This window comes from Megascapheus bottae, chromosome 2, assembly GCF_031878675.1.
Source record: "Megascapheus bottae isolate mThoBot1 chromosome 2, mThoBot2.hap1, whole genome shotgun sequence".
Lineage (NCBI taxonomy): Eukaryota > Metazoa > Chordata > Mammalia > Rodentia > Geomyidae > Megascapheus > Megascapheus bottae.
The window spans coordinates 32,432,821-32,446,593 of record NC_143510.1 but is presented as its reverse complement, the minus strand read 5'-3'; the positions used below and the strand labels follow the sequence as shown (position 1 = coordinate 32,446,593).

The 13,773-nt window shown below is 39.7% G+C and overlaps 1 protein-coding gene across 1 annotated transcript in view; it reads left to right on the top strand.

Moving 5' to 3' along the window:
- Adamts9 (ADAM metallopeptidase with thrombospondin type 1 motif 9) overlaps positions 1 to 13,773 on the top strand; it is a 139,405-nt gene that overhangs the window by 10,071 nt on the left and 115,561 nt on the right. Inside the window, exon 4 of the mRNA XM_090323539.1 lies at positions 12,917 to 13,206. Within this exon, the coding sequence (XP_090179665.1) occupies positions 12,917 to 13,206 (290 nt within the window). The remainder of the gene's footprint in view (positions 1 to 12,916; positions 13,207 to 13,773) is intronic.

Genomic DNA, 13,773 nt, shown 5'->3' with positions numbered 1-13,773 from the left:
CTGAAGGTATGACTCAAGTGGTGGAGCACCTGCCTAGAAAGTACAAGGCCCTGAGTTCAAATGCTAGTACTAGAAAAACAACACACACACACACACACACAGAGCTAATTAAACTCTGTTGTAGACAAGATAAATTCCTCTGCAGCCATTAAAAATGATGGTCTGTGTTCACGGGCATCGGAATACTTAGTAAATGACTAAGCACGTGATGAGATGTATGACTCAGTCTCATTTTTTTAAAGCGATAAAGTATATGTGGCATGCTTGTGTAAAGAAAATATAAAATATAGCACAACATATGAACAGTGTTTATATCTAGTAACCAAAAACCTAGGAATTCTCTTAAGTTTGTATATTTTACTCTGTGTGTGTGTGTGCGCGCGCACGCACGCGCATGTGTACATGTGTGTGCATACATGCCAGTACTAGAGCTTGAACTCAGGCTCTGACACTCTATTGGATTTTCCACTCAGGGCTAGTGCTCTATCACTTAAACGATACCTCCACTTCCAGCCTTTTGCTGTTTAATTGGAGATTAGAGTCTCATAGACCCACTGACCCAAGCTGGTTTCAAAGCATGATCCTCAAGGTTACAGCTTCCTGAGTGATGAGTACAGGCGCAAGCTACCAGTGCCAGACGAAAGGAGCCTCCTAGTAACTAATACTTGTCGAACACATGATTTGTCACAGGCACTACTAGAATGGCGAGGGTGATATGTTTTAGTTCGTATCACAGGCCCTGCTTTGCAAGGGAAACTAAGACACAGCAATGTCCCCCAGAGTTTCCTTATGTCTGGCCCTGAAGCTCCAGCCTGTTCCCTGTGGTTTACTCTGTGTTTATAAGAATTCATTTTTCTGGCAAAACTTTAAAATTTCCTCCCACAAGGTTTGAGGAGGACTGCCTGGTGCTCCAAATTCCCACCAAGACTCTCATAATTCACCGTGGCTTTGTCTCTCCCTGAAGACATTCCCTGTTGGAATATCTATTTATTACTTTCTAGCCTCTGGGATCTCTTAACAATTTAGGATAAATCTGATTACATTGGCTTCGCTAAGGGATTGGGAGCAAAAGGAGGGCAAGACTGAACTGAGGAGCCCCTAAAGGGAGTGTTACTTCTCTAACTCTGGGACAGCTGGTAGGTTCCAGACTGGGGAGAAAGTGGGAGGTGATGGCTAATCAAGAATAGAGCTGGAGTTTCTCCTTTTGCACACACTTCCCACAGCTGAGACCTCTCAGCCTCTCAGCCTCCTGGACGTGACAGGTTGAAGCTGGGCTCAGAACACTGACAACCCCCCAGGGTCCCTTGCAATTTTCCAATGAAAGGATGACAGGAGAGGAAATAAACTGGAAACATCTAATCCTCCTTTCATTAGTTGTCATTTATTATTGTTTTCCATCATTTTTTTTTCTTGTGATACAGAGTTTCACTGTGTAGCTGAAGGTAGCCTTGAACTCACAATCATCCTGCCTCTGCCTCCCAAGTACTGGGATTACAGGTCATGCCACCAAGCCCAACCATCCCCCTTTCTCTTCCCTCCTCTCTCTCTCCCTTCATCCATCTTTCCTTTTCTTTCTTTCTTTTTCTTCCTTCCTTCCTTCCTTCCTTCCTTCCTTCCTTCCTTCCTTCCTTCCTTCCTTCCTTCCTTTCTTCCTTTCTTCCTTTCTTTCTCATCTCTCAGCTTCTTTGCTTGCTCCTAACTAGCACTCTACCCCATGAACCCCACCTCTACAGCTCTACGTGCAACTTTTATTGTTGTTGTTGTAGTTAATGGGATATAAGAGTGTCATAAATTTTCCTTCCTGGACTGGCTTCAAATCATGCTCGTCAGATTTCAGCCTCCTGAACAGCAAGTATTATAGGTCTGAGCCACTGGCTCCTGGCCTTCTTTTTTCTTTCAAAAATTTTTGTTATGAAAATCTTCAAGCATATATTACAAGCACCAGTATATCTAACCATTATGAGTGTATTGTCCACACATAACAGACATCCAATGTTTGCCCACATTTGCTTTTTTTTTTTTTAAATTCTTCTTTGCTGGGATAGTTTAAAGCAAAGCCCAAATACCACAACCTTTCACCTCTAAATATTCCAATATGCATCTTCAAAAAATGAGGACATTTACCTCTAGCTAGCTAGTCAAAATATTATCAAGGTGAAGTAACCATAATTTCTCCCTACCACACAAAGAGTTGCCCAATTCCTTTTGAATAGTCTGTCTGGTTAAATAAAAAACTCTGTACACTGCCTTTGGTTTGGTATCTCTGAGGTCCCTTTTTCCTGTTGCTGTTAAGAATGTCATGTTCTTTGTGGTTTAGTTTTGTTCCACATGGTCCTATCTCCTGTTCATTGCTTTTAGTCTTTCCTTCATCTTTACAATCATCCAGCCAGGCTGCAGTTACAGTGATTTGAAGATGGAGTCAGGCCCTGAATCTAGAGGGCATGGAACCACTTAGCAGAGTAACTCAGTTAACTCAGTTAAGACAGTGTGAATAGCCTGGATTCCCTTTTTTCTGTAGTACCTGACTAGCCCTGGCTGGCTATTACCTACCAATAGAAATAGTCTCGTTTACTTGAACAGACACCTTTTCTATCATTTAAAGTTGTCACTCCCTCTGATTTGAAGCTCCTAAAATTCAGCTTGCAGTTAGGAGTATAAAGTGGAGAGTTAGGTTTGTATCTGAGGTTGGAACTCACTGATGTCTGAAACACTGCCTCCCCCCTTCTTCTGAGCATTTATGACTGGATTCTGACAGCCAAGGCGGACTACCTATTTACCACCTTTCAGCCAATCACAGGGTTTTCCTTCTCCTGCCCATCAAATCATGGACCTCCTGCCACTCTGCTTCAGAATCCTGTCATATGCAGAGGGCTGAGGCTAATGCAGATGCCTTCTGATTTGTTTCACTTCTCAGCTTCTACTGAAATGCAGGAAGTGTATATCCTTCTTTAGAAGGGAGGGCCCTTCAGAATGCAGAGGGTTTCCTGGCTTACAAAGACCTAGAAAACCTTTCATTTGATTGGGCTGTGTTTCCCAAGTAAGATATTGGAAATTTTCTTGGTTTTATTTATACAAAGGAACAAGCCCACTCAGTCTCTAAACTGCTATTTTGCAGGCAGCAGAGATTTAAAATGTACAACTTTGTGGAGGGTCAGATTGTTAGGAAGGGTTGACCTTGTTATTTATAAGTAAGTCATTGTTAGATAGATTTTCCATGTGCCTGTGGGTTTTTTTTTAATTATAGAAGTCTGAGAGTTTTATATATATATTCTGGGTATGAGCCCTGGGTCAGATCTGTAGTTTGCAAATATCCCTTGGAATGGCTTGTGTTTTCAAAAAAATTTTTTATTTGCAGTCACTTCCCATATGCAGCTTCCTTGTTTGGTTTCCATCTCATGCATTTTAGGGGCATACTCTCATAGACTCCATGGTGATCGAGTTTCTTCAGGAAACAGGTGCAGAGAAATGAAGCAGAAAAGGCTTTTTAAAAAAAGACTTGGCAAGTACAGCAAAATAGACATGGTGTTGTTTGTACTTTTATTGATGTCCAGAAATACAGCTTGTCCTGTCTAACCAAAATACTGGGGATATAGATGGTCTGTTAAATACTTAATAATTTAAGTATGGGCTGGGCATATTCCAGTTGCTTCATTTTTTTTTGCCTTGGCTGGTCTTGAACTGCCTCCTGAGCAAGGCTCCAACTCAACCAATAAGCCAGGCCTGTGTCTCTCTTCCCAGCTACTTAGGAAGAACAAACAAGCTACATGTAGCAGCATAAGCAAAGCCAGTCGCATAGGTTGGAGGATTGCAGAGTAGGGCATAAAGCTTGAGAGCCTATCTTAAAAATAAAGGAACTGGGTGTTGGTGGCTCACACCTATAATCCTAGCTACTCAGGAGGCTGAGATCTGAGGATGGCAGTTCCAAACCAGCCCAGGCTGGAAAGTCCATGAGACTCTTATTGTCACTTAACTATCAAAAAGCTAAAAATGGCACTATTGTTCAAAGTGGTAGAGTGTTAGCCTTGAGCACAAAAATCTCAGGGACTGCTCTCAGAACTGGCATAAAAGAGAGAGAGAGAGAGAGAGGGAGAGAGACACACAGACACACACACACAGACACACACACACACACACAGAGGGAGGAAGGGGGAGGGGAAGGGTGACAGTAGTAGAGTATGGATGCAATGATACCACACCTGCCTCATAAGCACAAAGACAAGAGTTCAAATCACATAAATACCAAAGTAAAAAGTGAACAATGAGGAAAAGTTAGTCTTTAGTTTCAAAAAGGGCAAAATCTTAAGCCTCTCTTTGGCCATAGTGAATGTCAAGGAGAGGGCTATGGTTTGGAAATTGTTGGTCCACGAAGACCACGCTGAGGCTTCCTCAGCATGGCAGTTACAGGAAGTAGAATGGTTAAGAGGCAGGTCCTAATGCAAGGTCCTTAGGTCATTGTGGAGGCTGCGCTCAGAAGGAATTGCAGTGGCTATTTTTTGTAGGACTCTCACTTCTGCATGAGTTAGGTAAGATGGGAGCCTGAGCTCTGGCTTGTTCTCTGGCTTCCTGTTTGTTGATACAGTGGCTTTCTCCCTCATCCTCGTTCATCAGGATACTCTCTGCTGTTAAGCCCTTCCCAGAGGAGCTACATGCTTTTGGACATTCCGCCTCCTCAACTGTGAGCTAACTTCATAAAGTTAGTTAGCCATAGGTATTTCATTACAGCAAAGAAAACCAGACCATTACAGAAGTGTGGATCACAGACATGGGGTGGGGAGAGTTGGGGTTGAAAGAATGACTATAAAGGAAAAGGGCCAGAAAATAGGCCTCACAGTGGCCAGAGGTCTAAAGTGGCCAGCGGCAGTTGGCTTCCACCAGTGGAGAAGTAATACCAGTCTTTTCTTTCCTGCTTAGAGATGGAGAGAGTATTATTCTGGATGTTAATGACAAAACCAACTTGTCTCCTAGTAAAATACAGGCTGGATAATGCTCAGTGTTTTATGCTACTTCAAACAGATATTCATTAAATGTTTCTTCAGGTTGTTTCAAAGTATGAAATGGAGATAATGCTGCTACTATACAGGGCTGCCATGATGAATACAAGGCGGTTCAGCTATAGAAAGTAGAAAGGGCAGTGCCTATGGTCATGGACTCTATTAGAATTATTCTTGCTTCTCATAGTTGTTTATTCTCCCCTTTCCCAAGATACATCTTTATCTGCCTAAGGTAAATGCACAGTCCTCCTTCTTGCCTTTCAGCCCTCCATCCTGCCTCCTCAGCAGGCGTAGATTCCATATATTTGCAAATGGTGTGAGTTAATAAATATAAACTAGTATCTTTCTTGTAAGACTTTTCAGAGCCTGTGAAATGCTAATATTTATGGGGAAAGCTCCAGGTGTGAGTGCTGTGCCTGATACTGAGCAAGCTAGAGATTAGTGTTTGGATAGACCTATGGGAGTACCCTGGGCCACAAATCACTCTCTTTGGAAACATGATTCACAAAGCATTGCCTCAACCCATATTTCTCCTGCCTCCTCCCAGGGTCTGCTCATTGTCAACTCCGTGCATGATGTGTTGAGATTAGGCACATGCAGTTTTCTTTTTAATTTGTTTGCTTGTTTTTAAACATAGCTCACCATTTGTTGGAACAATTTGGTTTGGGAACATGATTGAGAATGTATCTAAGGAGTCACTATATAATTTCTTTTTTTCTTTTTGTCAGTCCTGGGGCTTGAACTCGTGGCCTGAGCACTGTCCTTGGGCTTTCTCAAGACTAGAGCTCTACCACTTGAGCCTCAGTACCACTTCCGGCTTTTTTCTATGTATGTGGTACCAAGGAATCGAACCTGGGTCTTCATGCATGTTAGGCAAGCACTCTACCACTAGGCCAAACTCCCGGCCCTCACTATGTGATTTCTAAAGGTAGCAAACTGAAAACTCTTAAAAAAATTAAACCTTGTTGGCATTTTTTTTCACACATATGGGTATATACATGCTGAAAAACACAAGTGTATCACCAACACCCTTAGTTCTTGCTCTGGCTGGGTTCTAGTAGCATATGGTTCTTTACTGAAATATTCATGTTTTTTTTTGTTAGTCGTTTTCTTTTTTTTCATATATTTTTTATTGTAATTAATAGAAGGGTTACATGATATTTGCCAGATAGGAGGTGCATTAATTCACATACATTGATACCCTTTCACATGTCTTGATCCCCATTTCCCTCCCCCCACCCCCACCCCACATTTATGGGTTTTATGGTGGATCCTCTCTTTCCTTCCTTTCCTCCCTCCCCCCTCCTTCCCCTCCCTCCCTCACTCTTTCATTGTCTCTCCCCCTTGCCTGCCTGCCAGCCTTTCTTCCCTCCCACCCTCCCACATTTATTTCTTTGCTACCAACAGACTTTTTCTCTTGTGCACAAATAGGTTTATTATATCTTTGAGGTAACACCCATTAGTACAGATCTAAGATCAAAGATTTGAATAGAAACAAGATGGCAGCAGGCTGGGATTTCTGTCCATTTCTGTTATTTGCTGTCCATATTAGCTGCCAAAGCTATCTGAGAAGTGGGAGTATTTCCTGTAGTTAGGTCACATGATCTCCCCACATCTTCTCACTAAGAGCACATGAGCTTGGAGTCAGGAGTGGAGTTTTTCTCCTGAGGAAGGATTGGTTGTTCATACCTTTAGCTCCTTGCTTCCTTCCTTTCTTTCCCTTCCTGCATTTGTGTCCTTTATAAAAGTCTTTCTTAACTAAAATAATTTTCTTTAATCTTAATGCTAGTATGCTAAAAAGAGCAGGTATTTTTATCTTACATGTTACGAGTAAGATAATACCCACTAATAATTTATTACCATATTAGATATGTAGTGCATTCCTCTTGTGCCCTGTACTAATGGAATTGATCTATTTATCTCTTATTCATGATCCCTCTGAGATGTTCACTATTATTATCCTCATGTTATTAATAAGGAAACTGAGGCAGGAGATTGCCCCAAGAAAGGCAGCTAGTATCATATCGTGGCACAAATAGACATCAGGGTGTGTACAGCTCCAGTTTGCAAGCGGAAAACCATTTGTGATTCCTGCCAGCCAATGTCCCCTCTGGTGAAGCAACCCACTGGCTTTGCTCTGAAATCTTCTCTTTGCTCCGTGCTCTGCTATTCCCTGGCCCCTTTAAACCATGAGGACATGAGCTGCCTGAGTACCTTAAGGAAATCTGGTTAAATTTTGATAAACCTTGTGAAAGCAGAGAGCAATAATTAACTTCATAGCCATTAATGTTCACATTTGAATCTCCAAGGCTCAGCCCCTGTGGTAGAAACACTTCAGTGAGCAACCACTAAATAACAGCCTGGCTATGCCTTTCAAAATAATTCCAGTTCTTTAGCCATGCAATGAGCACATACTGTATTTCATGGTGAAAGGAGATTGCTTAGAACCTTTTCTTTTTATTTTGTTAGTCATAGGACTTGAACTTGGGTCCTGGACACTGTCCCTGAGCAATTGATGCTCAAAGCTAATGCTCTGCCACTTTGAGATACTTCCAGTTTTTTGGCTGGTTAACTGGAGATAGGAGTCATGCACTTTCCTGACCAGGCTGGTTTTGAACTGTGATCCTCAGACCTCTGCCTCCTAAGTAGCTAGGATTACAGGCATGAGCCACCAGTACCTGGCCATTTTTCATTTTATACCAGAAATTGGCAAATATTTTAGCTGTAAAGTGCTTTTTAATAATGACACAACCTGAATTTTTTATAATGCTACATGTTAAACGATTGAACTCACATTTTATTATTGTTTGGTAGTCAGCCTATGTAGTCTAATGAGACTTGATAAAATAGGTGTTCACAAAAAGACTTTTTAAATGTCTGACTTACAGATAAGTGATTCTATCTATACTTCCTTATTTAGTTGTCAAAAATCATCTTTAGATTGAAGCAAGTATTTCTACACCTCTTGAAGAAGTCAGGAAGTGAGGCTCAGAGAAATAACTCAGAGAAGGGCCCATAGGAAGGTTGAAGTCTAGTCCCTGGATTTTGGCCTGGGCTTCTTTTATAGTAAGATAAGGTGGTGTCAGAAATCAAACCAGACACACACTGTGTTCATTTGCCGTATTACCCTTAAGTAGTTTATAACTGAATAAACAGCATGTCTCTGAAATCATCATAGTGTTTTGAGTATGCTTTTCATAAATGGTTCCTTTTAAAACTAATTCACATTATGATTTTATGACTGAAAAAAACTAGGAAACGATAATGAGAATGTTAATTCATTCCTGGGTACCAGGCTTGCACACTAAGCACTGTGCTAGAGTTTGCAGTCATGACCTCCACTCGCTTCTCAGAGCAGCTCTATAAAATAAATACTAACCTTTCTGTAAGTCTGTATATGGAAGATAAAAGTGAGCTAGAGTCAATGCTGTGTACAGATCTGTAATCCTAGCTACTCAGGAGTCTGAGATCAGAGGATTGTGATTCAAAGCTAGCTCAGACAGGAAAGCCCTGAGACTGTTATCTCCAATTAAGCACCAAAAATAAATAAAAGAAATGGCCAGAAATGCACCTTCTATCTGGTGAATATAATGTAACCCTTCTATTAATCACAATAAAAAATAATAATAATAAAAAAGAAATGGCCAGAAATAGAGCTGTGACTCAAGTGGTAGATTGCCAGTCTTGTGAAAAAGAAAGCTAAGGGATATCTCTCAAGCCTTGGTTTCAAGTACCAGTAACAACACACACACACACACACACACACACACACACACACACACACACACACACACACACACAGAGCTTCTAAATGCAGTTTTATGGTTCTTCATGCAGTGCTTAAAACCTCACAATTGATGATGTAATAATACTTCCCCTTTGATGATATCAGAGCCAAAACAGTTGAAATGCCAACATAAATGAAAAGTTCTGGTAATTCCAAGTTAGGCCCCATGATGCCTGTTGTCGTCACAGGCACACACAGCTGCCTGTTTAGAGTGGTTTTCTTTTAACATGCTTAAGTTAGTTTGCATGTAAATGTGAGATCCATATTGCTGACTATTACACTTTTCTCAACTATATGCAGGCATACATTTGCTATGTTAGGATTTGAACAAGGCTAAAGAGCTGATGTTATCCAGAAAAGTAGACACAACTAATTTATAAAGATTTCTTAAAGAGAAGAGGGCATAAGAAAATGATGCCTATTTTTTGGGGGGGGGACAGGTCTTAGTTGAGCTCAAACAATAAGCAAGAGATTGAAGATCCACTTTGGACAATTCACTTCCTCAAAATGTTAAACATAGAGAAACCCATGTGACCCAGCCCTCCCTGCCTCATTTTTTTTAATGTCAAAAAAGAAAAAATATGTCCACCCAGAATCTTGTATGAGAATGTTAGTAACCGATTTATTTTTTCAATTAGGTTGTCAAATGTTCACCAATCGATGGATGGTTGGTCGAACATAACATGATTTGATTCTTACAGCTAAGTATTTGGCCAAAAAGAAGAGGTAATAAAAGGATGAATGAGGGCCGGGAGTTTTGCCTAGTGGCAGATTGCTTGCCTAGCATGCACGAAGACCTGGGTTCGATTCCTTGATACCACATACATAGAAAAAAAGCCAGAAATGATGCTGAGGCTCAAGTGGTAGAGCTCTAGCCTTGAGAAAGTCCAAGGACAGTGCTCAGACCCTGAGCTCAAGCCCAGGACTGGCAAAAATAAATAAATAAATAAATAAATAAATAAAAGAATGAATGTCATCATTAGTATCTTTGTGAGAAAAGATTTTATAGAAAAATGTCACAGTGTAATTCACACTATATAACTGAAATAGACTAAAAAATGGAGTAATTGATACATGCCAATATTAATGCATACATAGAAAACATAGCTTAATGACTCCCAAAAGCCAAGAAAATGAGAGGAAGGGGTTTGATTGCTAATAGATATGGAATTTCTTTTTGGGTCAGTGAAAGTATTTTAAAGTTGGATAATGGCTATTAATAGTCTTTCAATTCTGAGACACTTATTAAAAATCACTGCGTTAATTTGCTTTGAAAGGATGAATCTAATACTATGTAGATTTAGTTTTATTATTGAAAAGAAATAATAAATACAAAACTTTCTTGATGAAAAAAATAAGAGCAAGAAAACCAAGACCATATCCACTGTATTTTCCAATAAGGAAGAAATGGTAGTTAGTCCATTCTCCCCCCCCCACCCCGCCCCACTGTTTGTGGGCCTTGAACTCTGGGCCTGGGTGCTGTCCCTGAGCTCTTCACCACAGTGCCACTCCTGGTTTTCTAGTGGTTAATTGGAGATAAGAGTCTCATGGACTTTAGTGCCCAGCCTGGCCTTGAACCGCAGTCCTCAGATCTCAGCCTCCTATTCTGGGTGTGAGCCATCACATCTGGCAATTTAGCCCGTTCTTATAAAACTACCAGCAGACTGACACTCCATATTCCTAAAACACAAAATTCAATTGTGTTAAAAGGTCAGCAAAGAAAAATGTGGAGAGCTTCCTTTTATCAAAGTTTATCTTTTTATCCAAGGATATATGTACACCCTCGGAGGAGATTATTCTGTACAATAATTCTGGAAAGCAAAGAAACTGCATAGTTGTATAAGATATAGTATCCATTTTTCTGTGTCATTTCTAATGTTAAAACTAAAATTGTTTGACCAAATTGTGAAAGTGCTAGAAATTCACTTCTAACTCATTAAAAGAGGAGATAAATGGATAGAAGATCAAGAAGTATCATATACTGAAAGATGTATATTACTAGAAGACACTTTGTTTTCATGTCATATATAGTATCCTGAGTTATTTCTTTGATATGCAAATTATATATGGAGTGTCTTCTAGTAAATTCATCTGACTTGTTCTCTTTTAGACCCTATAGCCTTTTGTGATTACTCTTGATTTTTTTAACTCTTATTTAAGTGAGTATACCTTGCTTCTAATTAGTGCTTTGTTTTTATCCTCAGTTTTCCCCATGCCTAAGTCTCTTCTGATAACTCTTTTTCTCAGTGGTTTAAGAATGAATTATATGTCTTGAGTGTTTTTCTCTCTACAGTCATACTTGAAGTTAATATAGTCCATTAAATCAGAATAGGCTCATTAGAATATGTTTGGATATAATTTACCCTGATAACTTGCACATATATGGAACTTGGCCCCAGTTATAAAAATCAAATCATGAAAATATCCGTCATGAACTCTCTTTTCCTCAGTTCAGATTCACTTTGGAAACGATCAATCAAATCATAGGTCAGTGTCACTTCCCAGCTGTTGAAAATTTTTGCTTAATGGAAAATTGAGTCCAGTTTGGGGTGTTGATAAATAGCTGCCATGACTTTGGACAAGTTACTCAAAGTCTTCTTTTCTTAGGATTTCTTTTTCTCATCTGTAAAACAGAAATAAATTCCTCAGTTTGATAGGCGTACATGTGAGGTAAAATCCATATCAGAATGCAATTCAATCTTGATGAAGCTACTCAAATGCCTAGCTCATACTTGATGTTTGATTGGGATGTATTCTATATTTATGTGATCTTTAAAAGTCACTTGGAAAGTTTGGCATCAGCTGCTCAGGATGCTGAAGATCATGGTTTAGTGCCAGTCTAGCCAAGAAAGTTCATGAGACTCTTACCTCAATTAAGTAGAAATGACACTATGGCTTAAGTAGTAGAGCACTAGGTGTGAACATAAAAGCTCATGGACAATTCTCAGAACCTGAGTTCAAGTCCCAGGACCAGCGCGCGGGCACACACACACACACACACACACACACACACACACACACACGCACACGCACACGCACACAACACACACAAACAACCACCACCACCACCTAGAAGGGATCTCCTAGGGAAGACTCATGACATTGATAACCCCTCAAATATGAAAACACTTATAATTTAACTTTTTGCTTGTGATTTTTCAATATGGATATAACAAATTCTCTTACTTATGTCTTTGCCACTTAGGAATACTTCTATATAGTTCCATTGTTTATTTTAGATTGTAATAACAGTATTAAAGCTCACATTTATGAGCTGGTAAAAAACTTTGTTTATTCCAAGTGTATTTTGGTGAGCACTTTTCTGGCTATACTATTATAGAATGGTCAGTGATTTAACAATAATACTTTTTGAAATTTCTGTGTAATTACTAATTACCTTAGGATCTTGTTCAATAAACTTTTAGGGATTGCCAACACTGCTTATCTCTGGACCACATACATGGTCAGTAGCAAGACTATAGAATTTAAGAAGCATAGGCAGGAGCTAGGAATATAGACAACTGGTTTACCTTTATAAACTACAGTTCCAGTTGCTGGCCCATGCTGTCTGATAAGAGGGCCCTGAGATAAATTAATGACAAATTCAGAAACATTCTGCCACACTGATTTTGTTCTCTTTCAAGTGTAACAGTGACATAATAAGCTCCTCTACTACCTTGTTACTTGTTTTCTGTAGTTCTTTCTATTGCCTACTAGCCTGCACACTAATTAGACCTTTCTCTGATGTTGATCATTGGAAGTAGAAAGTGGGTATAGACGCATCATTGTCATTTCATTCCTTTGTGTTCTGTATATATGCCATTGACCCTTACCATAAGCAGAACAGTGACTGAGACTTGCTCTAGTCCCGCAAAGTTGTTGTCACCCAGTAGAAGGAACCACATACAATCATTTCCTTTAACTTTGCTCTGATTTTTCCAATACTGCCTTCAACATTTAGACATTTGTTTAACTTTCTCAAACCATCCATAGTTTGCCTAGAGTACAGATTACATTCTCCTATAGTTTGTTTTGTATGGAATTTAACTATGGAGATGTCACCTTAGGCTGAATCATACTAAATTCTTATGAAACCATGTGGCTTGACATTTAATACATGACATCTTGTTTGTTCCAGAACACAGAAAGAGTCACCTTAAAGACAGAAAGAAAGCCAATATAAGAAGATGGGGAGAAAGAAATGACCTGGCTGATGATGTGGCCATATTAAGTAACAGCTTGGCATCAAAGGCATCCTCAACCTATGGTAACAGGACAGATGGCATGAAGGAAAAGAAGACCCACCGAAGAACCAAACGATTTTTATCCTACCCACGGTTTGTAGAAGTGATGGTGGTGGCAGACAACAAAATGGTTTCATACCATGGAGCAAACCTTCAGCATTATATTTTAACCTTAATGTCCATTGTAAGTATGTTCAGAGGAAGACCCATGTGCCACTGGGAGATGGGTGGTCCCTATTCCAGGGCTGGCATTTCAACCACTCAGAGCAAATCTCTGAAGAGATGACAGGATTATTAATTGGCTGGTTACAGTGGCAAGATTGAATGTGAACTTTGTATTCGATACTATATAACTCACTTGGAAGGCTCACTGATAAATCCTCCTAGCAACCCTGCTAACTGGGCTGGGCACCTTCCCTCTGAGAGGTGAGAGCACTGAGTCTCAGAAGAGTTTGGTGGCTTTTCCATTCTTGAATACAATTAGCTAGCAGATGGCATTTGTGACCTATATTTAGCCTATCTGCAGTATTCTGATGAAGTATCCCTGAGGTGAATCTTAGGAATAGCCATCTTTTTTTCCTACTTCTGTGTTAAATGAAAAAAAAAAAAGAACCTACAACAAATTTGCGTGATAAAAAAAAATCAAAAAGAAGTATAAACTGTTGATAAATAATGAATGCCTTTCTCTATGTGGGTTTCCCAGCAGCCCTTTTCAGTAGAAATATAACACAAGCCATGTTTCATTGAAAAT